This window comes from Euwallacea fornicatus, chromosome 11 (genome assembly GCF_040115645.1).
Source record: "Euwallacea fornicatus isolate EFF26 chromosome 11, ASM4011564v1, whole genome shotgun sequence".
NCBI lineage: Eukaryota > Metazoa > Arthropoda > Insecta > Coleoptera > Curculionidae > Euwallacea > Euwallacea fornicatus.
The window spans coordinates 2,711,082-2,735,523 of NC_089551.1; the positions used below are offsets into that span (position 1 = coordinate 2,711,082).

Genomic DNA, 24,442 nt, shown 5'->3' on the forward strand with positions numbered 1-24,442 from the left:
ATGGACGGCCCCCCACAGATTGGGGGACATATAAAACGAGACGACCCACGACGCTCTCGAAGTTGTAGTACTATCAACGTGAGAGGTGATCAGTGTCCGCCAGTACCTCATCATCAATCATGAAAGTTTTGGTAAGTGGGCGACGATGCTCTTTCGATTTGTCTCACTTTCACTTGGCCGTGATCGGTTATTTAACGCGATTTGATCATCTAACTTCGAGAAAACCATCTTCCATATTCGGACTGCAGCAAGTGATCGTATCCCAAATGTCGCCGCAAGACCTTGATGGGTGCAATCGAATTCCTCAGCCTCCTTTGAAGTGAGTCCTGACGCATTGGGATGGCTCAATGGTACTGCCCACCGGTTACGCCACCGCAAAACCGCATCGCGGGTCTTGTGGGCAAAATTATTTTATGATCGACGCAGTTATTACACAACACGATCGCGATAATTAGCAAAAACAACTTAGTCTTATGTAACTTCAGCTTCGATCGATATCAATTTTCGCGGTTGGTTTGCAGGTGATTCTCGCCATAAGCCTAATGGGGGTCTCCGTGGCCCAACGACGCCTCGTGCCTCAGGGATTTCAGCAGATTGATGAAGGCGAAGACCAAAAGCCGCAGGGGACCAACGATGTGCCTCAACAGGAAGACCGCTCTCATCATAGGGAGCTCACGACCCCCATTCCAATCCTAAGATTTGACAAGGAGCAAGGAAACGACGGGTCCTATAAGGCCTTGTGGGAGACTGGCAATAACATCGTCGCCCACGAAGAGGGATTTCTGAAGACCCTCGGTCCCGATCCTGACGAAGAGGGCAGTGTTCTGGCTGCGCAAGTGCAACAAGGCACTGGACTCATCGGTACCAACAACTTTCTGAGCCTAACTAGTTCTCTTGCAGGTTCCTACTCGTACACCGCCCCAGATGGCCAGTTAATCAAAGTAGACTACATTGCCGACGAGAAGGGATTCCACCCCATCGGGGACCATCTGCCCACCCCGCCGCCGGTGAGCCCAGAGGTGCAGAAGGGTCTGGACTTGATCTTCGCAGGGATTAAGGCTCAGCAGGTGCGTGTATGAAACGTTATTTTTGGGGGGGTCTGACTAAGACCGATTTGCATAGGAGGCGGACGAGAGGGAGAAGCCCCAAGAGCAGCAGCAAAATCCCAATTTAATCGAGCCGGAATACAACAACGGCCAATACAGGCAATAGGGCCGAAAAGGGCTGTATATATAGATATTTTAATAAATATTTGGTGGTGATTGACACAGAGTTGTGTCGTTTTTCGTGTTTAAATAGACTGATTTAATGTTTTACATTTTTTTTTGTACGGAAATATACGTGTATGAAAATTGGAGATGTAACAATGGTTTCCCGTTAGTAATTATTGGCTTTTTAGGTCTGCACTGGGCGTAAAGTAACTGGATAACAATAAGTACATGTAGCGTCGATTCGCGCAAGTTCCGCTTAAACGCTCAGCATCTCTGCACATCTCCCTTTGCCCCCCTCTTGACAGAGGCCTTTTGGATGGCCCTCGCTGACGTCGTTCAGACTCTCTCTTGACGCTTATGACGTAATTCTCCCGTTTTTTTTTAAACGAAGGCGTCACCTCGGATCTCTTCGATCCGCCAAAACCGGGACAGGGCTCTTATTATTGGATTACAAACGATGATCCATCACGCTAACGACAGACTTCTTATTATTGGATTGCAAGCGACGATATTCTGGTAAACAGACAGTGTTCGGCCAAGGCTACAACCCGTGGAAATTTACACAATTTTATGCTGATTAGAGGATCAGAAGTGACACTGCTTCACCTAAAGCTTCTCTCTTCTCTCCAACCTGATCCATCTCCAAGCTAGGAAAGCTGGAAAGTCGGGCAGTGTTACGCACACTTTTCACGTTGCCTTGTCCCCCAGCCGTTGCGTCTTTATCATTTCAACAGTGTAACTCGGACTATCCTTGTTCACAGGTCTTGATATACGGAATTCTCTCCGCGATACGAACGAATAATACGAATTACAAGGAAAAGTGTTTATAATTAGTGTTCAGGCGCACTTCACAGAGCAGTCCAGAGCTTTTGCTACTCACTCACTTAAGGCGAAACTGTGTCATGTAAGTTGTCATGTAGTTTGTAAGTTCCATAGGTTGGTCGGTCAGTAGCGCAAAATGTGGGTGAGTGACCTAGAAAATGTTTGGCGCCTTTAATTATTGCAATTTGACTAAATGCTGACAGTGTGGAAATAACTTCTTCATAAACTTGTTTGTTTCGGCATGTGATAAGCTAAAGTGTGTTGTTTTGACTAGCTAAATCACGTTTACGAACCTTTACAGCTTTTTGGTTAAATCGTCAAGCCGCATTAGTATCGCAAAATGTGCTAGAACACCTAATAAACTGCTGATAACGCTAGGTGTCTAGTTGATGGAGGTCAACAACCTGGTTATAAATAATACTGAATAACAATAATAAATAAGTGGACCGCCTGAAAAGTCAATTTTCCTCTGATTATAACTTAGAGCTTTTCAAAGTAACACTGCTCGTATTTATCAGAAGTCTCCTTTTACTCTTAAATCTAAATCAATCGGCGAAGGCGACGGAAGAACTATATTGCGTAATAACCCTTATTCTTGATAGTATGGCGGATTTGAATGTTCTACAGAGATGATAATTTTATTGTATTCACAAATGCAAAATCGTTCGGCCCGTTCAGAGGTAAATGGTACAAACATAACTGCTCGTAAGAAACGTGATATTAACCAGTAAAGCGCATATAAACTCGAAAGGTCGGCAATCATTGCGTTACCGAACTACAAAGCGAAGCTTCTCTTTTTTTTCAATTTTTTACTTCAAAGCTCCTTCCATTTGCCGGATGTTAAGATGAAACTTTTTGTTCAATTTAAAGGCTGCTTTGTCTCTTTGATACTCGTCCTGTCTTATACAGTTTTTGAGGTATTAAGTTAATACTAATTTTTAATCTTAATTGTCCAGTTTTCTGAAACTTCAACACTTTTATATCTTAGTAAGGAATCGTCCTTCGGTCCGTCGGTTGACCCATTTCTTACGAACTTCTTTACTTTCAAAGCTATTTGCTACCGGTCTAGCGGTTTATCAGCTGTATTTATATCTAAAAAAACCACATATCAAAGTTTTTATTAACCAATTCTTGTTAATATGGGGAAAGCAAATTTGTGCATATTTTATTCCCATAAATGCAACTAACAATGGTATCTAGTAATTTTGTCGGCAAGATACCTTCAACGAAAACGGAGAAATTGACCGACACTCGGATTTCGTCGTTTCTATGGATATTATCTTGCTGGCAAAGTACCAGAAGTTTGAAAAACATGGCTGCTACAATCTTGCGAACAGAACAACGAACTTCTTTATCTCGTAAAATTGCTCTGACATTTCCTTGTGGATATTTTCAGACGACCCAGTCCAAAAATTCTCGCGTGTAAACCAGCAAGGAAAATTAAAAGTAGGCCAAATCTCTTGGAGAAGTCCTCAAAGGATCTTGGGTTAGCTCGCCCACAAAGCACGCAAATTTGCATAAAAATAAAGCTAAAAACGGACTGCTACATTGTTGCGTGTTTGTTATTCGAATTTCTCGTTAGTGTGTCGCCTCTAGGGTGCTTCCTTGCATCAAAACGAGCATAAATTGCATTTTATTTTTAAGTGCGAACAGTGCACGCGGCCTGCTCATGAAGTTATAGGTGGGCGTCTCACGGTAAACACAAATTGGAAATAAAGCAGATACGATTTTATGTTGATACCTAAGGGGTGCGAAGAATGAAGGCACTTCACATGTTATTAACTACCAATAACATTGACTATGTGTTTGTTCATCTTTGGAAAAATATTCAGATTACCAAGTTTACTCCACATATTATTATTACTCGCCAGTCTAGTGTGGCAACAGTTATCTTTGATTACTTTCTATTAATAACGCAACTCTAATGGTGTCTCCAAGGGGCAGTTTTTCAAAGATTTCAACTTCGGCTATTTTAAAACCATTTGGTAACAAAGAGTCGACAACACGTTTTAATCTTATCACTCGATCTTACATCGTAACTAAGTCCATGTTTTCCTCATTTTGACCCTAAGTAAATCGCTAGATTATATTCGTGATTTATTGTTTTCGCGACTTTATCTGCAGCAAAAGCCACGACAATAATAAACACTGATCACTGTTAGTAGATTATTTCAGATGGCTCCTCCAGGAATTGGCAGCTCCTCTGAACGCGTCTTGGACACCTCACCTCAATCCAAGAACATAGTAGTGTTGGACGGGGGATTTGCTACTCAGCTAAGTTGCCACGTTTCGCAACCGATTGACGGGGATGTCTTATGGAGCGCCAGGTTTCTGGCTTCGGACCCAGAGGCAGTCATAGACACACATCTAGACTTTTTACGCGGTAAGGTACATAATTGTATCAGTTTGAAATTCAAGTACACGCTCAAAAAAATCCTATCTCTTTACAGCTGGGGCAGATGTTATCATTACAAACACATATCAAGCTGGCATAGACTTGTTCGTTAAGCACTTAAACGTGTCCAAGGAGGCAGCTTATGATCTAATTAGAAAGGCCGCTCAACTGGCACATATCGCTGTGGAACGTTACATGGTAGAATTTCCCAATGCGAGTAAGTCTAAGTCCGAAATATTTCTTATTAATTAGCCCACTGTTGCTTCTTTGTAGAAAAACCTTTAGTGGCAGGCTCAGTGGGCCCCTACGGAGCTTCGTTGCACGACGGGTCTGAGTATAACGGATCATATGCCGCCACCACCTCAGTGGAAACAATGAGAAATTGGCATACACCTCGCATCAACGCTCTTGTTGACGGGGGTGTTGATTTGCTGGCAATTGAAACAATACCTTGTAGAGTAGAAGCCGAAATGCTAGTCAAATTACTTCAGGAAAAGTATCCTCAAGTTAAAGCTTGGCTGTCATTTAGTGCCGCTGTAAGTTCCTCTTTCAACTAGTAGGTAGTGTTTTCTTACTACTATTTGAACAAACAGTTGGATGGCAAACACACTGCTTATGGAGAACCGTTTCAAGAAGTAGCAAAAGCTTGCTATGAACTAAATCCCCAACAAATTGTGGCTGTGGGGGCCAATTGCACGGCTCCGCGACTTATTGAATCTCTGATAGCCGGTATCAATACCAAAAAATCCAACCAAATTCCGCTTATTGTTTATCCAAACAGCGGAGAAAGCTACACGGTTGAAATGGGGTAAGTGCGTTAGCCTAACAATTCTCTATGATAATTCTCGTTTTTACGTTTACAAATATCCATTCAGATGGATAAACCGGGACAAATGCGAACCTGTAGAAACGTATATCACACGATGGCTCGATCTAGGCGTTACCTGGGTAGGGGGCTGTTGCCGTACTTATGCCATAGACGTAACCAGAATACGCAGAGAAGTAGAAAAGTGGAAACAGGGACAACGGTGTTAATTACATCACATTAAGTAGATGTTTTAGCTTCTCGTGTTGTCTTCAAATTTATGGGGAATATCAACCCCCAAGTATGTGTTCTGTTGTATTGGAATTTAATGACTGAAAATTGTACCTACATATTTTTGTATGTAAATTTTTTAAATATATTAATGTTTCTATAAGCAATGAGTAATGGTGTTTCTATGCCATATTATAATAATAGTGTATAGTAAATGATTTAATCTAAGCTACAATTTATATAAACCTGATAGATTTTATATATATCTTAAAGAAGATTATCAACCAATAGTCAATTACATAGATTACATAGTTTGACATGGGAGTGAAAGAGATTGGGATAGGTAACCACACAAGCAATAATGATATTTTAGTTATCAAAGAAGTTAATAAACAGAAACACACAAAACCATGAAAATAATAGAAATTAAGAAAATGGTCACTTCATTAAATCAAAATTTTTTTAACTGACAAGTACTTAGCAAATTCTACTCACTAGTACTAATTATTAGGGCTTTTCTTATCACCTCCCATCTGATATTCTAACATCCTAAACACTAACTCTTTGTACATTTCAGTCAACTGTCACGTGGACTGAGACTGAATCTGAGCAGGATTCAATGCAGATCCTGCCATGCCAGGTTGCATTTGAGGCTGAGATTGCATGAGTCGTGGCTGACCAGATCTTCCTTGTGAATGTCTTAGCTTTATTTTCTCCAATTCATTCACCCTTGACTTAGCATGTTCAAGCCTATGCCATGCCATTTGCAAAACTTTCTGTGAAGCATACCCAGAGCCTTCATGGGGCTGCCCAGTTGAGACTTGAGTTAGATAGTTAATTTGGTCAGTGAGTTTGTTCTCTACTGCACCCAGAGTTTTTAGAAAGGTTTGCGTATGATTTTCGGCTTGTTTTAAACTGGATTTCTCTTTGCTTAACTCCAAAAACACTTGTCCTATCATAGAGGGAAGAAGGTTAATGGCTGCTAAAGCTCATGAGACAAAATATTTACCAGCGCTGTTTAAACAAGTGATAATGTCTTTTTCTATGGAATCTAAGAGTTGGATACGTTCCATTGGTGCTGCCATTATTTTTTAAAATTAGCTACTTGTTTAATAAATTGCAGAAAGGAATTAAAAGACACATTGAATACAAATTTTAATGAGAATAAAAACTCAAGAAATATAACCTAACAAAACTATCAATTAAAAGGTATATCAAAGCCATAAATATTGTAAGAAGAGAATAGGCAACACCGAAACTGATGCAATGCATACCAAATTCAAAAACTTTAATCTTTCAAATTTATTTTTATTAGCAATATGTTTACAGCTTCCATCTTGTACAGTGAGAGAAAAAAGAAATAATGATGTGAAAAGATTTAAATAGCCCATTAAATAAATGCAAAAAATTTCTCCACTACACGTATTACGAAAAATGCACTGTTGCCAGTTCTAACTTCACGGCTAAGAATTTGATGTGACATAACTAATTACAGACTAAAAAGAGGTTATGCAAGTTGTTTTGGATTTATAACTGACTGGATACAAAGGGAAATTTACGAAATTTGGCTCATGAACAAAGAATAATGCAGTTATTTATGTTATTCCTATCGAGCAGAGTACGTATGTAGATTTTCTAATCGAATTGAACTGTATTATTGTCAATTAAAAAATATTATTCATCGTTTCATATTTATTAGCAATCACAACCATTGAAATACTTTATGTCCTCATAGGAAAAATGCTTAATAAGCATTTCTCAACAAAACAAGAAAAAAATAGCTTGAAAACCGTCTAAATTAGTATTAAGGCTACTATATTCCAAAACAACAAGCCAATATGTACAAAACATTCACATCAATAATCATATTTTCCCTTTACATCCTGAATGCATGGTGTTACAAACCTGTGATTCTACTCCATGGGATCTTAACTGGATTTGAAAGTATGGAACTGATAAAAACCCGAATACAACAGGTATGTATTATAAAAAAATTAATAAAGCATTTCACCTAAAAGTCAATATTTGGCAACAGAAACATCCAGGTACAATAGCATATAATATCGAAAGCTTTGGTGGTTGGTCTAGCCTGGACAACATGAATTATCAAGTAAAAAAAATTAGTGAAGAATTTAACAATTACACTGCAATGCATCCTGATGGTATTCATCTTCTCGGATACTCTCAAGGAGCTCTATTGGCCAGGACTCTACTACAGAACAACCCTAATCATACAATTCAAACATTTATCTCATTAAGTGGTCCACAGGCTGGTCAATATGGCAGTAAGTCTTAAAGTTGTCGATCTGACATTTTTTTCAAAAGTAAGCAATTTTTAGCCCAGTTTTTGCACCTGTATTTCCCAGGTTTAGCCCTAGAGACGGCCTTTGAATTATTTTATTCTAGAGTGGGTCAACATACTTCTGTAGGAAATTACTGGAATGACCCTTTCCACAACAAGCTTTACATGGAGTACTCCCAATATCTGCCTTTTGTTAATAATGAGATACCCTCAAATGCTAGTGAACAATTTAAAACTGCTTTAACCAAATTAAAAACGATGGTCCTTATTGGGGGCCCTGATGACAATGTTATAACTCCTTGGCAATCAAGGTAAGCTTAATTTTAGGTTGAGATGCATTTTCTAATGAGTTAGCATTGTGGTATTTTAGTCAGTTTGGATATTATGACTCAAATGGGACTGTGATAAATTTTATGGAAAGGGATATTTATAAGGATGATAAAATTGGACTCAAAACTTTGCTCCAGCAGAAGAAATTAAAGATCTTAACAGTACCAGGGATGAATCATTTTGACTGGCATTGCAATGTTTCCGTAGTTGATAATTATATTTTACCATATTTGGATTAAAAACCATTTTATGTGATACTCATTAAGAAAAAAGTAAATGTGTCTGATTATATGTAATTAAATTCTTAAACATAATAATGAGGTTTCTTAATAACAATTCCAAACTCTGCTAAAGCAGGCGTCAGATCTTCCATGGTTAGACAATACTTTTTATCTTTAATACCTTTAGCTGCCTAAAATTCATTTGACAGTTGCGTCGATAATGAATTTGTATTTATACCAACTTACCTTTGAGTTACTTCCATGGCTAGCCCCAGAATTAGAAGTTCTTGTTTTACAGTGCTGTAAAGCATCATTGGCAATATCAGAAATGAATTTTTGGGCTGCAATTGAGATTAGTCGTAAAAGCCTGGGATCTTTGGGCTCAAATCCGGATGAACGAAGATAGTAGGCGGTTACAGCGTCTGGAATCTAGGAAAATTGAATTTAATGTGGGTGACTGAGGGTATTTTTGGTTATGGCCATACAGTTGGAGTGTAGTCTTCCAATTGCAATAAGAAATCACTCAGTGGCTGGCCTAAGGTTATCGGAACATCTTCGTCCATTTTATCGTCAAAACTCTGGTTATTCATAGTGACAATGTTTATCGAAATAAAATAAATTATACTTTATTTATTTACATTGAACTGTGGTTGACACGTGGTTGATATTTCGATAGACATTCCTAATGTCACCTAACTTGATTGGTTGAAAAAGTTGGTAAATTAACAATCTTGAAAAAATCATGGCATTTGAATCAGAGATGGCGCTTACATTGGAAACAAATTTCTCGAAATGTTTTGGTCCCTTTTTAAGAAAAAAAAAATAATAAGACCAATCAATAAATTGTTTACTCTTTAATTATCTAAATAAAATTTTAGTTACAAAAATTTTAAATACTAAATAATAATTGCTTTGTCTTGTACACTTCCTGACCTCTACATTCAACTTGAGAAGTGCTTCCAGCGACAATGACTAACTGTCATATGACGTCATTTTCTTTTTAATTTTGCATTTATTAATCAGCTGTAAAACTTTTTGCCAAAAATGCAAGAATCCGTGGTGTCTTTTTATATTTCGCAATAAAATCATGTCGAAACTGTAAGTTTTTGGCAAAGCCTTCATATATTCGCGTCAATTATTACTTGTATCTGGAAAGTATAGATAGCTTTGTAAGTTACGCCGTACTTTTGAATAACGACCCCACGGGCCACAGACAATAAATGTTGATCGTTCGGATTTTGATTAAAAACCCACTTTTAGAAGGTAAATACATTTAATGTAATTTCCTCTATATTGCCTTAAAATGTCCTACCAAATACCCTTAATATCTTCTTTTTACTACAGACAACTTTTCTTTGTTTGGTTTTATTTAGCTATTATACATTTATCCCCCTACGCGCAAAGTGGGTGATGAGTGCGAGTGAAAAGGTCGGCATTTTGGTAAACACTGGCCCTGAGCTGGATCGCACTCCCCACCCAACACCTCTATCAGTTGTGGTATGTCACAGCAGTGACGGGGAAGACGTACCTTTAGTGCCAGAAGTAGCATTCGATACAAACTTGGATTCCCCAGGCATCAACCGAGAGTCTCAGCCCCTGCTCGGGGGGCTTGAGGTCTCTTACAACCAGTTTCCTGGTATGTTCTTAAAAACAATATATTAGACTTTAATTATCATTGATTCAAACTGCAGATGATGCAGAGTTTAGTGAATTAGTATCTCAAGCTGAAGCTGCAATTGATAATGCAATATTCCCAGAAAGGATTTCCCAAGGATCAAGTGGATCATATTTTGTTAAAAATCCATCAGGGGTAAGTTGAATAAGTTTCTTTGCAAACATCTTTGCTTAATCCTGTAAGGAATGCACACTTTCTTTGTTGCATTACTTAGGCACTTATTAAGCAAAAATAAATATAGAACTATATTGGGGAGGCACTTTTTGGAAGTCCAAAAATTTGTTTGCCTTTGGTATATTTCAAACATTGTTGAATTTTCATGAATGATTTTTACTTGAAACTTGACCTTAGAAAATAATTGCTGTCTTCAAACCAAAAGATGAAGAGCCATATGGCAGGTTGAATCCAAAATGGACCAAATGGATGCATAAATTGTGCTGTCCTTGCTGCTTTGGACGCTCTTGCCTCATCCCCAATCAAGGATACCTGTCAGAGGCTGCTGCATATTTAGTAGATAACAAATTGGGGCTCAACATTGTTCCAAAAACCAAAGTACACAAGCATTTACTGCAGTCCTAATTCAATTTTGTCATAATGCAATTTTTAGGTAGTGAAATTGGTATCAGACACTTTCAATTATTTAAGGATAGATAGGCAAAAGGCTAGAGTAAAAAGAGCTATAATGGAACAGTTTCCTAATGTAGGATTGAGGTTTAATAGGATAGGGTTACCTCCAAAAGTGGGGTCTTTTCAGGTGTTTGTAGACAACTACAAAGACGCCCATTATTGGCTTTCAAAATTTGAAATGGAGCCTTTGCCACCCCCTTTAGCCAAGAAATTTCAGTTACAGTTTGAACGACTTGTTGTGTTAGATTATATTATTAGAAATACTGATAGGGGCAATGACAACTGGTTGATAAGGTAATTATTAAGCTTCTGACCTTAAAATTTAGGATTACAATTGAAATTTCAATAGGTATGACCAACCAACCATAGTCAATAACACAACAGTTAGCGAGCGGGTGGAGCTGAGCGATTCCACTGATTGGAGCGTTGTACATATGCCAGAAATTAAAATCGCCGCCATTGATAATGGTTTGGCATTTCCATACAAGCACCCAGATAGTTGGCGAGCCTATCCTTATCACTGGGCATGGCTGCCTCAAGCCAAAGTGCCTTTTGGCAAGGAAATCAAGGATTTGGTGCTGCCTTTGCTAAGTGATATGAATTTTGTACAGGTTAGCTCTCCTTAGGTCTGTTATTGCTCTGTTTCAAAATCTCTCTCATTAGGATTTATGTGATGATTTATATCTTCTCTTCAAACAAGATAAAGGATTCGACAAGACCTTATATGAACGCCAGATGTCTGTAGTGCGGGGCCAGATTTTGAATTTGACACAAGCTCTCAAAGATGGAAAATCACCCGTCCAGTTGGTTCAAATGCCCGCGGTTGTTGTCGAAAAGTACACCAAGCTTTTGTTATATTAAACAAGAGTTTCAAAACATTTTTCTATTGCAGATCGCATGGTCATCAGCCGAGGTTTTTAAGTTTCACGCAACGCTTCCAAGATAAAAGTCCGTTCTTTTCCTGGTGTTAAAGCATCACCAGATTGGAGATGGGCATTGTTTTAAAGGACCAGGACAATTTCTTGTGTTTTGGTTTACAATCTATATTTTTTTATATTTTGTCAAACTTAAATAAGTTAATAAGTACTCTTCAAATATCCTGGCTTAGTACCAATATGATTTTTTAATCGACATACTGAAGGTCCCATATAGAGGGTGTAATGAAATAATATTTTTTGAAATTACCTATAAACTTGAAAAGTCCTAAATTCACTTTTAGGTACCTCATTTGGCACATTAACCATTCTGCATTTAGCAAAACGACTGTAATATCTTGAACTTGGGCTCAATATTTATCTCCTGAACAAATTAAAAACCAGTACACATAACGAATTTTAAATATTAATGAAACTACTTTTATACCTATATGACATAATCCTGAATGAAAGTTCGACTTGTTTGTGATTTTTCCCAGCTTAGTTGTAGCCATTATTTTTCTATAGCTTTGTTTTAAATGTGATTTAGGCATATTATGTAGTTTATCTTTTGAGTTTTGGATCTTATTTATCAGGATTCAATTTGCAGCATAAATTTGAGATCACAAAGAGAGTGGTGGAACCTTGCCCAGGGCAGCTTGAAGATTAGAACACATTGGAGTATTTGTATGCTTCTCTGCATTCTAATAAATGAGACATTATTATTCCTCTTGATTTACCTGTAACAGATGCCTGATGAAATTTATTATACAGGGTGTACAAACTAATAGCAGATAGCCAAAAACCAATTTAGTTATTTAGTTTATCAAGATTTTTTCCACTCTATAAATTATATTTATTAAGTCTATTTAATTTTCTCTTTTAAGCCACTAAATGATGAAACATGATTAATTAAATGTATATATTATTAATTAAATAAAAATTACTACAGTTAATCACCAGTTTCCCTCCAACTTCTTAAGGCCTGGAGGTAATATCACAATGGCTTTTCAAGGTTGGTACTGTTGGGTCATCATGCCGAAGAACTATATAAGAAGATCTATAACGTCTGTTGTTCCCATCACTTTCATAATATATTTTGCAACTATAAGCCATAACTCCTAAGCCTACAGTCATTCAAAATGACGATCAGTATCAGAGTACTTATTCAGTACTGTTCAGAACATACCAATCAAAGCGTGGACTCCACTACCCATGATTTCAGGGATTTCATTCCAACCTCTTTTGATGAGGGCTACTAGACCTCGATTTGCTGCCGCATTCGTCGCCATATCCGTTACAACACAGTGAACGACACTTTTTACAGAAATATGAGCCCAGATTTCCCTTTTTTGGCAACAGTTTTTTAACCTTACTTAAATTGACAAGAGTTACGTAACTTAGAAGTCGGTTGATGGTTGGTCCAACTGAAAAGTTCATAGTATGACGTCTAAAGAGTATTAATTTGATTTCATTTTTTTAATTAAATAGGAATTTAATTTCTGCAACAAAGAGTCTAAGTTTACAATTATTGGCGTTTACATGCAAGTACAACTATTTTGAAATATATATTTTTTAAGTTTCTTTGATGGTTAATGTTAAAGTCTGGGTTTATTTAAACAAAAGGTTTTATTAAAAAAAAAATAAAAACTTATTAGCTAAACTAACAACAATATTTTTTTAAAATTAACTTATTTCCCTTTTGACTTGTTGTCCATGCCAGCCAAAGAACTTATTTTCCCTTTCCAGCGAGTACGTGCAATAATTCGTAGTTGACAGAAGGGGGGCCGATTCAGCACTAGCCCCACTCGTATCGCTGACCCAAGAATCTACACTTAAGCCGCTATCAGTTCCCACTTCACTCTCTTGAGTCGATTTGAAGATGAAGAAAAAAAACGTGATGACTCCCTAAAAAATGCTCGTTTTTAAACTAAACCTGAATTGATATAATACGGGGCACATACCATAAAAAAGGTGCCACCAGCCATAACAGTTGCAGACACTGGAAAACCGTAATACTGCAGAAGAGTGCCTCCCAGAGTGGGTCCGATGACTTCACCCAGAGAGTACATACTTGACCAAATTCCGGCGACAACTCCGTATGTGGTTATATTATCGCTGCATCCTCCATCACTGGAATATACTACTTAAAAGTGCACAAAATCTCTACTCATTCACTTACATTGCGCTATTGAGCACTCCTTGGAATGTAGGCATCAAAGCCAAAGCAACAGAAATCCCCAGTATGGATAGGGCCACTAAGTTAACCCAAACAGCGCTAAATCATTTAATATAACAATTGTATCATTCACTCAAATGAGAAATTCTTACCTAGGAATTCCGGGTATATACGGTGTGGGTCCCAAGAGCAGCAGCCCAATGGTCGAGCTAAATAAACCAATAACCATCATAGACCAATGATTGTTGATCTTATCGGCCAGCCACCCCCAACCTGGGCTGGACAAGCCGTAGAGCCCGGAGAATAGCAGGAATATAAGACCCACTTTCTCGGGAGATAAGTTAAACTAAAATGTAGTAAAATAGGATTCAAATTTATGTAAGAAATTTGTAAGAAAGGTGTGAATTACTTGCCGCAAGTGGGGTTCCAAGGTGGGATCTAAGAAGGCCCACGTACTAGAAACAACCACCACCACCATCCCTGTGATAAAAACTGTAGGTACTCGTATTAACTTAAATACTGTAGTTTTCTTGTTCGCCCCACCATCGAACTCTGGAATACGTTTACCACTGATAATCATAAATGAGGTTTAAGGCAACAATTACCTCCAGGTGGAAAGAGGCACATGTTGAGAGGTACTATGGCGATCATGGCCACTCCCAATACGAAGAATGGCAAACCAAACCCACCTAGCTAAGTTATCTTATTATGGGCTGAAATTTTGGAAAACATACGTACCGAATATAAAAATCCCCCTAATACTGGTCCGGTACTCATACCTAGCCCTACGAAAGTTTCTAGGATACCCTAGAATATATGAGAATGTGTAAAGTGCTTTAGATTTCGGTGGGGCAACGTGTACTATAACTGAGCTAATGTGATTGGGAAATTTATTAACGACAAAGACGTAGCTGGCAGTGGAAAACGCACTGGAACCCAGAGCTTCGAGTCCTCTAATTAGCAGGCAAAGCGCCGTGAAAGCCGTGTAGTTGGTGACGTATTCCAGTAATCTGAAGCAAACCTTTTGATTCAGGTTCTTATGAGAGAATTCAACTACTTACCCAAATAGTATATTGCAGCTACCAGCAACAAACATGCCGACTAGAAACACGAGTTTTGCGCCTAATTTCGGGATCTACAGAGCACGTCGCGCATCAGCGTATGCCATATAGGTACCAAACTGCTTACTTACAATTTTCCCAAATACTGGTGAAGACAGGAACATGACTAGAGCATAGAAGCTAAAAACTATTCCCGACATAGTGGCCGAAAGACCTTTCTCAGCCGCTTCCTTAGGAAAGTAAGGGGCCATAATGGACATGGAGCAGAAACAGAAGAAGTCCACCAAAGCTAGCATTGCTAGGGTGGCCTTTTGGGATCCCGTAAATGATTTTATTGTCACTCTAGGAAGGTGCGAGTTCGTCCTATGAATTTAATAATTTTTAAAGTTACAGAGAAAAAATAAACCGAATCTCTGCACCGTAAGAGTCTCTCCTTTATCATCCTAATCTCCCCAGCGGTGTAATTGTCCACCATTAAAAACGATAAAGATTTGCTTCTGCGAGGCTTCCAGTAAATCTCTAAGTTACTGGAATTGGATGAAAAACCAGCACTGCTGGAACTGGGGCCCGCTATGCTATCAGGAGATGATTCTTTGTTGGCTGCCATTTTGTTATAGGTATTTGGATCCACTGTATTCTTGAATAAAGTTTAGATGTTCAGCGCTCATCAAGCCTGAAAATGTCGCACCGGCTCGTGTTAATCACAACACTGATGAAGACGTTTCACATTGTTTATTAGTAATTCGAAGACCGAGATAAGGAGCATTATTACAGAGATAAAGTATCGCGGTATGTTTACTTTCACATTGTAACATAAAATTCATTTAGATTATATGGGTTCAACGGTGCTTCAGCGTCGGAACTATCGAAAACTTTCCTTGGCGTCCACTGCTATTGGGCTTATTTTTGCGATAATTAACAATAATGATTAAGTTGTTTGGGGGCATATGGAGACATTCTTTTTTTAACTCGTTGACACCTGATACCTTATCACCTGCACCACTTACTTCTGAGATGAACCTTGGCGAGTAACTACAAACACTATTATCTTTGATAAAAGTTATTCTGGGTACACTGGCGAGTAAAGAAGCTTTTAGCTTAAAGGAGACAAAACCGACAATATATTTTAGGCCAAATCACTTTTGCCGTTATTTTCAAGATTTGGGCACGTCAGTCACGGTAAAATGCGTAAGTAAATAAATTATTGGAAGTAAAATATGTTTTGCACTGCGCGTAGGTGTGCTCGTACTAAAGGTTCTCAATACAACACCAACAGAGAAATGACGGAATTCTTGTCGAATTCCGGATTTAACATCCCATCACGTGGTAGGCGTGATTCATGCATGCAGGATGATATCGCAGGATATATTTCGCAAATATTTCCAAACTAATAACATATTTTTAAAAATATGAAGCAGAGAACGAGCAATGATAATTTCAACGCTCAGAAACCTTAACTTATTTTTAAAACTTTCGTTAAAATACATCGGACCAAAATTCAAAAAAATAGCAGGTCGTCCTATGAAATTGATATTTCAACCCATTGTGCCACACTATATGTGACGTATATGTGCCGTTGAGGTCACTTTACTTGACGTTTCTCCGAGTGCTACGAGGGGACAATGGAAAGTAGATGATGAGAGTGTTCACGAATAGCGTGTATATTTTTATTTAAAAAGACGAATTATTGGGTTCACAGCAGAAAGAAAGTATCACACCACTGTGATCAAAAAATGAGGTGGATTTTTCATTTAAACTCCGCGAATATTACAAAATCATGAAACTAGTTCTTCTGGAGGTAGCACGGTATGTGTTGTATATGCAAATTTTGGATGTTAAAGAAGGCCTTCGGTGATACGGCCCTATGGCAAAAAAATGTTTACAACTAATGCAAAGATTTTAAAGAAGTTTATCTATTGATGAAAGCCACAGTCAAGGAAATCAAAGATGTGGTACTCCAAAATTGTCGATTGATAATTGGAGGCCTTGCTGATGCCACGGGCATTTCATTTGGACCAACCCTAACGATTTTAAAAGATGTTTTATGCCTCAGACGTGTCAAATATCCATTGGTTCCAAAAACACTCAGCAGTGTTGCACTGCAATGTCACACTGCTGAGTGTTTTTGGAACCAATCTAGGAAAAAAGCGTCTCGTTCAAATCTCTCCAACAATGATTTTTGACTATCAGAACGTCATGAAACGCACTATTACTTTATTTTTTATTTATTATAGATTATTATAGAAACAATCGACCAATCGAGCAAATATCACGTAAAAGATGCAAAAAAGGCCGCGCCGAAGTCGCTCAAAAATTAAGGTCATGTTGACAGTTTTCCTCGATTTTCGCGGTGTTGCGCATTATAAATTACTTTCGCCCGGTTAAAATGTTAACAAGAAACGTTATTTGACCGTTATTTGTTGTGTCCATGAAGCTCTTGGCCTCATGAAGCCAGAATCAGGGGAAGGCAATTTTTGATTTTTGCACCTCGATAATGCATCGTCCCCCACTGCATTGGTTCTTCGAGAACATTTTGCCAAAAACTGGACCCATATCGTTCCAAAACCTCCGTACTCGCCTGATTTAGCACCGTTGGGCATCTGGTTGTTGAAAAATCTTAAAAGACCGCTTTCGGGACACCGTTTCTACTCAATTGGGGAGACAAAAACCCAATCGAAGAAAGTATTGAGGACCATCCCGAGAAAAATTTCTTTGACTGTTTCAAAGATTGGAAAAAACGTTGATGTAAGTCCATTGTATCGGACAGGGCTTAGTTTAAAAACGATGAAATTTATTTTAAGGAATAAATAAAGATTTTTCATTTTATAAATAAATTTAACTACTTTTTGACCATAATAGTACATGTTATTCTGGAAATGAGTCTTAAAGGAGTTAGTGCCTTTGGAAATAGTACATAAAGATATTTTCTAAATATCTCGGTCGCTAATCACTTTACAAGAATAAAGTACTAGAACAGCTGAAAAATTGCAATGCAAGAATGAAATTCCTGAGTAGTACCGACTCTGCTTTGAAAAAATCTGCTAAAATGCAGCGTGCAATTGCTTACAAAATCGCGATTTTTTCCGAAACGATGTTCAAAATATCCAGAGATTCACTTTTTCGCTCCAAAAATGCATGTTTGAATCGCCTTCTAATACATGTTCACGTTATTTTTAGCCACCTTGAATATTAGTCATTTTATCTGAACGACTTTAAGGAATTATTGGACGAGCGACTGAGAACCGAAATGAAATTTTATTGGAGAAACTTTTTCAATAATTCGTCTTTAATTTGGATCGCTGATAATGTGTTTAGTGAAGGCAAAAAGATCACTTCACATATGAATCTGCGCTTATGTGTTTTCCCGCCTTTAGATGAAATTATGTCCAAATAGGCAACCAGACATACTTGAAACATTGAAAGCAATCTTTTCGGTTCCCAGTTTGAAAAGGGGGTTTAAAAGTAAATTTTCATATGAAGAATTAAGTAGTTTTTGATGTTAAACCTTTGAGGTTTACGAAGTTTTGTAAACAATAACGTTAATCGCACGTCTCTGAAATCTGGTCAAGCTTAATTTGTAATGTATATAAATTCTTTAATTATTTTGTGTTTCACGTCGTAGTAAGAACGATTTTTTAAAGGTGACGTGACGCCTTTTCCTCCCTAGTGGAAATGGGACATTTCGATTTGAAGCCCATCGCTTGTAATACAATCCCAGCGAATACCTTCACGTAGCGCCTAAGTACACCCATATAATCGGTTATTTGTAAATTTTCATCACCATTCGGACAGGTTCGACGCATAATTACCTATGTTTAATTAGTAAACGTAATTAGGAAAAAGCGTGTTTGCCTTCATGTCTCTTTGCGTTAGCTCTTCTGATTTAGAGCTTTTCTACGTGTTTGTATACATTAACCATACACGGGTCATGTTTGCATTAGAGCTGATTACGTTAAGTGGACATCTAAAACCTATTTTATTGCGTCCACTGGACGAAAATCCTGTGAGAAAAACGGTCAGTTAATGCCTGTACCGCACACCGGACGACTATTCCGGGACTGGATTTATAGCCGCCAACCTGAGGCGGCATCGCTCGAATTCAGATCTTCGCCGACAGTCGAAACCGAGCTTCGAAGGTACGAAGAAACTCCGGCGATCCCGGATCACGTGTGCGACATGCTCTGAATTTCAAATAGTCCTTCCCGCAAAAATGTCGAGTGACAACCCCAAATGATGATGGCAACCACCCCGAAAACTACGACATGGTTTTCCGTTGGTTGTTTTTTGATTTTCGTCGTCGGGTGTCTGGGGATGGCCGAGGGCATTAAGTGGCTGTAAGTTTTCCTTTTCTTTATATTATATTCAAGTAATAAAAAAAAACTAAGGGCTCAATTATTATTCCGTCAAGTAAGCGTTTGGTTTTGGCGCCGCCCAATAAATCTCAATTCCCAAAAGCGCTAAAATGATATTTAAGTGGGTCAAATTGTGTTGGTTTAACAATCAGAGTGATTTAGATTGGTTAATTGAAAGTCATTTGAAGTCGATTATTGATAGGTTGCTGATGATAATTGTAGATAAAATGCCAGTACTCTCTGTGTTTTTATATTGTATATGTATTTCGTAACTATCTATTTCGAAGCACTAGTTTCGAAAGTACGAAGGTAATGACGCAGTTTCGGGCAGTGGTAAAAAACGCAAAATAATATACGTGGCCTTCACCATAATATCAAGATTTTTCCAACCCTCTTTGTATTTGCGGAAGATCGTAACATCTACAGGGCGTTCTCCGAAATAGGCAACCACCTAAATACCTTGTAAAAGCTTATAATTTCCAAACTTTACCTTTGTTCTGGCTTAGACGTGTAGACGCACAATTACATGCAGAAGCAAATAGTATTCATCGTTTAGCTTCAAAAAGTGTCTATTCTAATAGGCGTATATAAATCTAGTAATAAAACACAATTAGAGACAAGGTGGTGCTTAAAGACCGCAGCCATTAATAAGGGTTTATGAAAGCCCGCAAACTGGATGTTATCTTAATTTTCTAGACTAACCCCCGAGCGCTATAACTCACGGGCCCAGCGACGTCGTGCTCTATAAATTACGGCTAACCCATTCTTTCCAGCCCATTTTTAAACAGGCGTTTGACATTTCGCATTTGAATCGCATGATGGAAATTATTCACAATCCCGAAGGCACGCAAAAACAGCATTAGATATTGTCAAAGGCGGATTTAGCACAAAACAATGGCGATTTATTACCATCCAGATACGTCGAATCTGGACAGCCCTAGAGCACCCTTATAAATGACCCTTGAACCGGGAGTTTGTTAGTCTTCGGTTGTAAAGTGTTTTAGCTATTAGGCGCGAAAATTGACAGACTCGTTTAACTGTAAAGTGAATTAAAGGCCGTTTTATGGCCAATAAAATTAATGATGAAAATTAATCTTGAGACATCTCTCCGGAGCTGGATGGTCAGCTCATGACCGTGCCTAATCGCTCCTAATGTACAGACGTCATGAAGTGGTCGTAACAATGAAACATATTTTAGGTTTTAAAGGTGGGTGTGACGTAAGAGGGATGTCTTTGCGAAGACACGGCACGATTATCTTGGTGGAACGGCACGATAAGCTTGAACGAGCTAATCAGCCACTTAAATCAAAACAATCCCACCTTCTGTTGGAAATATCGCGTGAATCCACGATTCCAATTAGAAAATAGAGTTTTTGAAAACCAGACTTTTAACTCGCCCATAAACACCCTAAGCGACAACCTTATTTCAGGCTTTACACCCATATTCCGTGACAACAGAAAGTGGGTACTTCCTGTGATTGTTTTGCGACTTTAGATAAAAATTTAAATCACTTATACGAGACAACGTTATGAATTTTCCCGGATAATTTTGAATGCTCTGTCGCTTCTGGTTTGACCGGAAATGCCCCAATTTTCGATTTTTAGATCCGATTTTTTTGCATTTCTAGATTCGGCAAATCATTTCCGTACGACTGGACCGCTTTCGATTTTTTTTTCATGGAATCCAAAAAGATTTGTAATGCCTCGCATGAACCGCATAAAATTCAAATTTTTATATGAAATAGTAAAAAAATGACGTGACGTTCTCACTTCGTGCTATCACCCGGTATACTTAATTCCGTTTCAGGGAGTTCATACGATTTACAATAATAATTGAGAGGTAACAACTTTTTGTCGGTTCAATGTTGGCGGCGAGAACTCCCCCGTAATTATTTCAGGTAAATCAAGGGGCGCGTTATAATTACAGGGGCGGATCTGGTGTTATTAGGTGCCGACTGGGCGCCTCGCTTTCGGGTTATTTATGATGGGACGTGATGCGCGGTTTTATACGTGTTCTACGAGCTTCATTACAAAAAATCACCACAATCTCTGAACTGAAATAGAGAGTTATTATTTGCTCGAGGAACAAAGTCACACACACGGCCCATATAACGATATATTAATCAAACAAAATTTATTGCCTCTATCAATAGGGCGGCAATTATATCCGTCGAAAGATTACCATCTTCCTACACCCATCCCATGTTTGCCGTCACATTGCTCAACAACGCTAGAACAATACCCAAGTCCGCGGGAAACGTATCATTTGCGCCTTATTTGAAGAAGACGAATAATTACGGCCGTAAACCTGAATCAACATTTTTATAACTGAAAGGTTAACGATTGCCCAGGTCCCTGCAACACTCGCACCTCAATTGGAACATCACTTCCGTCAACAGCAACCATGGGCGTGGTATCCGGTCAGGGGTGAGGTCTCCATGCACTTTGGCTAGAAGAAGGTAAGAAATCCATCATGCCAAAGGATTGATTTTACCTCCTTTTAAAAAAATGAAATAGGTATGGTCTGGTGAAGATTCAAGCAAAGTTGTGCAGGACTTCAATGGAGACTATGCCGCATATCCAGAATGCCGCTTCCTTGGCTTCGGACACGTGCAGAAAAGTTTTCAGCGACAGGAGATGGAATTGCTCCTCTATAGCAACCGCCCCCATCCTAACCCCTGATTTGACGAGAGGTAATAGCAATAAGATACAACAAAATTCCAAGCACGCCTTTCGACAGACCGGAGTAAATAAAAGGGGTCTCTCATCCCGTCCTAATCGGGATCCTTTCCCCGTTTCGCGCCTAATGAAAGTGCATTTTCTTAATTCGCTATGATAAAGGACTTTTTACCGTTTTGAGCGGACGTGAGATGAAAACTTTATCGATAGCCTTACATCTTGCATGAATTGGACTAGACCTTTAATTAACTTCGCTCTGAGACAATGGAGGGCCCCTTTGAATAATTGATTCCACTCAAACTGTTTGATTTTCGCTTTGAAACTGAAACGGGGTTTTAGCTACACGTGAGCAGGCTTACGTATACGCCATCAGTTCAGCAGCGCTTACCTACACTCTGGCTAGAGCCTGCTCCAGTGGCAATTTACATCAGTGCACCTGCGCGGGTCGACCTACTGGACCCGAAGCTGAGAATTTCCAATGGGGGGGTTGTGGGGATAATGTTAGGTACGCCTTACTCAATAAATAGAGCTTCTCCATTATTCACTTAATGTCTAGGTGGGCCTCGCAATTTGCCAAGCGATTCATCGACAACGTAGAAAAACACATCTTAGTTAAGAAGGAAAAAAGTCGGAGGGCGCAAGATGCCACGAAAGAGGAGGAATTAAGCAAGATACCCAGGAACGAGGCCGCACTAGTCAACTTACACAACAACCGAGTAGGCAGAAAAGTAACTAAATGAAAAAATAATTTTCCATTACTTTTTACGTCTACCATGTCCTAGGTAATTACATCTACATTACACACTCAGTGTAAATGTCACGGAGTGTCCGGGTCTTGCAATATAAAAACTTGCTGGAAGGCTCTGCCATCCATGCAGGAAATCGGCCTGCAATTGTTGCAAAAATACACCACCGCAAAAGAAGTTTCAAAAACGGTGGTGGACCGATTCGACATGAAAGCGGGGAAAAAGGTAGCCACCTCCGATCAGCTTGTCTACATGTCCAAATCGCCGGATTATTGCACCAAAGATGAAAAACTGGGCAGTTTCGGCACCATTGGACGGTAAAGCAGTTCTTAAACCTAAAACAAAGAAAGAATGCCCTTAAATAATAATCGCCTTTGTTGGATCCCTACAAGAGATTTATTATAGTTAATTATAGATAATAAGAACTGGTCTTGTGGAAAAAACTAGACCGTTGCAGCGTTTATTTCAGTGGAACGCACCCGAATTAAAATTCTTCGCTGGCAGAAGGGCGATTATAAAATTGCGCTCAAGAAAATGGGTTTCTAAGTATTTCACATAAATTATTTTAAAATTCGAACAGGGTCATTAGCAGGGTGATTTCAATTATTGTTCTTCCGTCATTTTTAGGCACTGCAATGTCTCATCCACTGGGCTGGACAGTTGCAGAATTCTTTGCTGCGGACGCGGTTATCGCACGGTAGTCGAAGAGAAAATTGAGCGATGTCAATGCAAATTTTACAACTGCTGCTATGTGAAGTGCAAAATCTGCAGAACAATGACTCAAGTTTATGAGTGCTTATAGATACCGTTCATCCCCGATATTTTTTAGGGCATGTTTTGATAGGTGCTTTCATTAATAATCTAAATGAGTAACTGCCTCTGTTTAGTACAATTAATTTGTCTTATACAGCTTTAAGATTTTCATGTAAAATATTGTAATAATAGGTGTTTATGGATTTATTAATAAACAATAATTTCAACATTCAATCTACCCTCTGAAGGAAGAGGATATCTTGCTTCAGACTTGTCTTTAATTTCAAACAACAGTTTCATATTATAGTTAAATATCAATAATAACAAAAACCTCAAATTGATTTTTGGTTGGTTCATTCACTATTTGCATTGCTGAATAAGTAATGGCTTTCACTTCAGTGCCTTGCGGGTGCTTGCCTATCCTAAACTCTTCCCCATAGCATTTACATTTGATTCTGAATTCTCCGTCAGTTATAAATTCCGTTATCATGAGCTTGCTGCAGATTAGGAAAGGATCACAGCTGAACAAAAACAATAGTTCATCCAAGAAGTGAAACAAAAGGCCCTCTAAGTCGTCTGCAGTGGCTTCAATTTCCTCACATTGTTTTATTTCAACAAACTCTAGTTCAGTCATGTAGCCAAACATGGCTAGACCACATTGCTCAAAAGATTCTTTCAGGCTTGTACCCCAGCTGTGTAACCTATGAAATGAGTCATAGAGACTGGATAGTAGATAAGGGGTGGAACTTACTGTACATCGGCTGTGTGGTCTAAATCTGCAAAAAAATATTGAGTTTGTGAGTAGTTTTTGCAAGTGGTGACGGAGCACTTGCTTACATTCATATTTTTTCGGGGCTAATTGCAGCTCCTCTGGAGTGAATTCAGACATGTTAGGTGAGGTTTTAAGACACAAAACATTAACAACAAATTGTGCCGTTTGTTGCGATAAATGCTGAGGGATTCTTAGTTTTTAAAGGTAATTACATGGGAATAAAGCAAAACAACCAGGTGAGGTTAGTTGTATGATTAAATCGACGACGTCCTTCGTCTTGTATCAAAGATTCCGGAAGATCTATTATCTCTCTCTCTACTCTACAGGTTTATAAAATAAGGACAAGAATAAATACTTGGGGGTGATT

The 24,442-nt window shown here is 38.5% G+C and overlaps 9 protein-coding genes across 16 annotated transcripts; 5 read left to right on the plus strand and 4 right to left on the minus strand.

Moving 5' to 3' along the window:
* On the plus strand, nucleotides 1-1,313 carry LOC136342060 (endocuticle structural glycoprotein SgAbd-8-like). Its single transcript, XM_066287512.1, has 4 exons — nucleotides 1-131; nucleotides 522-846; nucleotides 901-1,067; nucleotides 1,123-1,313. The coding sequence occupies exons 1-4, from the start codon at nucleotides 120-122 to the stop codon at nucleotides 1,210-1,212; spliced, it is 594 nt and encodes a 197-aa protein (XP_066143609.1). The 5' UTR covers nucleotides 1-119; the 3' UTR covers nucleotides 1,213-1,313.
* Nucleotides 1,314-1,924: 611 nt separating this feature from the next.
* LOC136342056 (uncharacterized) lies at nucleotides 1,925-5,634 on the plus strand. 5 transcript variants are annotated; one of them, XM_066287504.1, is made up of 6 exons: nucleotides 1,925-2,175; nucleotides 4,209-4,416; nucleotides 4,484-4,645; nucleotides 4,702-4,964; nucleotides 5,022-5,236; nucleotides 5,304-5,634. In XM_066287504.1, the coding sequence occupies exons 1-6, from the start codon at nucleotides 2,170-2,172 to the stop codon at nucleotides 5,461-5,463; spliced, it is 1,014 nt and encodes a 337-aa protein (XP_066143601.1). In that variant the 5' UTR covers nucleotides 1,925-2,169; the 3' UTR covers nucleotides 5,464-5,634. The 5 variants fall into 5 exon arrangements, with proteins under 5 accessions (XP_066143601.1, XP_066143604.1, XP_066143605.1 ...); XM_066287507.1 differs by having other exon boundaries at nucleotides 1,926-2,175; nucleotides 4,199-4,416; XM_066287508.1 differs by having other exon boundaries at nucleotides 1,926-2,115; nucleotides 4,196-4,416.
* On the minus strand, nucleotides 5,542-6,873 carry MED11 (mediator complex subunit 11). The gene is made up of 2 exons (XM_066287514.1): nucleotides 6,474-6,873; nucleotides 5,542-6,416 (listed from the first exon to the last, which is right to left on the minus strand). The coding sequence occupies exons 1-2, from the start codon at nucleotides 6,547-6,549 to the stop codon at nucleotides 6,049-6,051; spliced, it is 444 nt and encodes a 147-aa protein (XP_066143611.1). The 5' UTR covers nucleotides 6,550-6,873; the 3' UTR covers nucleotides 5,542-6,048.
* Nucleotides 6,874-6,952: 79 nt separating this feature from the next.
* On the plus strand, nucleotides 6,953-8,413 carry Ppt2 (palmitoyl-protein thioesterase 2). 2 transcript variants are annotated; one of them, XM_066287510.1, is made up of 5 exons: nucleotides 6,953-7,082; nucleotides 7,200-7,440; nucleotides 7,500-7,749; nucleotides 7,804-8,077; nucleotides 8,137-8,413. In XM_066287510.1, the coding sequence occupies exons 2-5, from the start codon at nucleotides 7,303-7,305 to the stop codon at nucleotides 8,333-8,335; spliced, it is 861 nt and encodes a 286-aa protein (XP_066143607.1). In that variant the 5' UTR covers nucleotides 6,953-7,082; nucleotides 7,200-7,302; the 3' UTR covers nucleotides 8,336-8,413. The 2 variants fall into 2 exon arrangements, with proteins under 2 accessions (XP_066143607.1, XP_066143608.1); XM_066287511.1 differs by having other exon boundaries at nucleotides 7,003-7,440.
* Nucleotides 8,374-9,002, minus strand: Taf10 (TBP-associated factor 10). Its single transcript, XM_066287515.1, has 3 exons — nucleotides 8,803-9,002; nucleotides 8,564-8,746; nucleotides 8,374-8,508 (listed from the first exon to the last, which is right to left on the minus strand). Exons 1-3 carry the CDS (start codon nucleotides 8,905-8,907, stop codon nucleotides 8,401-8,403), a joined length of 396 nt encoding a protein of 131 aa, XP_066143612.1. The 5' UTR covers nucleotides 8,908-9,002; the 3' UTR covers nucleotides 8,374-8,400.
* A 300-nt stretch (nucleotides 9,003-9,302) lies between these two features.
* Pi4KIIalpha (phosphatidylinositol 4-kinase II alpha) lies at nucleotides 9,303-12,661 on the plus strand. The gene is made up of 8 exons (XM_066287503.1): nucleotides 9,303-9,580; nucleotides 9,691-9,953; nucleotides 10,009-10,127; nucleotides 10,344-10,544; nucleotides 10,600-10,913; nucleotides 10,969-11,230; nucleotides 11,283-11,455; nucleotides 11,512-12,661. Exons 2-8 carry the CDS (start codon nucleotides 9,728-9,730, stop codon nucleotides 11,588-11,590), a joined length of 1,374 nt encoding a protein of 457 aa, XP_066143600.1. The 5' UTR covers nucleotides 9,303-9,580; nucleotides 9,691-9,727; the 3' UTR covers nucleotides 11,591-12,661.
* Nucleotides 12,662-13,140: 479 nt separating this feature from the next.
* On the minus strand, nucleotides 13,141-16,051 carry LOC136341933 (MFS-type transporter SLC18B1-like). Of its 2 annotated transcripts, none has more exons than XM_066287316.1 (11): nucleotides 15,781-16,051; nucleotides 15,193-15,446; nucleotides 14,905-15,136; nucleotides 14,774-14,847; nucleotides 14,451-14,722; nucleotides 14,318-14,401; nucleotides 14,122-14,264; nucleotides 13,865-14,058; nucleotides 13,716-13,811; nucleotides 13,498-13,666; nucleotides 13,141-13,441 (listed from the first exon to the last, which is right to left on the minus strand). In XM_066287316.1, exons 2-11 carry the CDS (start codon nucleotides 15,378-15,380, stop codon nucleotides 13,220-13,222), a joined length of 1,674 nt encoding a protein of 557 aa, XP_066143413.1. In that variant the 5' UTR covers nucleotides 15,381-15,446; nucleotides 15,781-16,051; the 3' UTR covers nucleotides 13,141-13,219. The 2 variants fall into 2 exon arrangements, with proteins under 2 accessions (XP_066143413.1, XP_066143414.1); XM_066287317.1 differs by lacking the exon at nucleotides 15,781-16,051 and having other exon boundaries at nucleotides 13,143-13,441; nucleotides 14,318-14,405; nucleotides 14,451-14,519; nucleotides 14,575-14,722; nucleotides 15,193-15,666.
* Nucleotides 16,052-18,798: 2,747 nt separating this feature from the next.
* Nucleotides 18,799-23,537, plus strand: LOC136341882 (protein Wnt-11b-1-like). Its single transcript, XM_066287250.1, has 7 exons — nucleotides 18,799-19,107; nucleotides 21,477-21,584; nucleotides 21,643-21,818; nucleotides 22,144-22,309; nucleotides 22,361-22,532; nucleotides 22,587-22,867; nucleotides 23,178-23,537. The coding sequence occupies exons 1-7, from the start codon at nucleotides 19,004-19,006 to the stop codon at nucleotides 23,350-23,352; spliced, it is 1,182 nt and encodes a 393-aa protein (XP_066143347.1). The 5' UTR covers nucleotides 18,799-19,003; the 3' UTR covers nucleotides 23,353-23,537.
* On the minus strand, nucleotides 22,752-24,347 carry Archease (protein archease). Of its 2 annotated transcripts, XR_010732550.1 has the most exons (4): nucleotides 24,141-24,347; nucleotides 24,055-24,079; nucleotides 23,543-24,004; nucleotides 22,752-22,885 (listed from the first exon to the last, which is right to left on the minus strand). XR_010732550.1 is itself a non-coding variant. In XM_066287252.1 (3 exons), the coding sequence occupies exons 1-3, from the start codon at nucleotides 24,190-24,192 to the stop codon at nucleotides 23,611-23,613; spliced, it is 471 nt and encodes a 156-aa protein (XP_066143349.1). In that variant the 5' UTR covers nucleotides 24,193-24,347; the 3' UTR covers nucleotides 23,525-23,610. The 2 variants fall into 2 exon arrangements, 1 of the variants encoding a protein (XP_066143349.1); XM_066287252.1 differs by lacking the exon at nucleotides 22,752-22,885 and having other exon boundaries at nucleotides 23,525-24,004.
* Nucleotides 24,348-24,442: the final 95 nt, after the last annotated feature.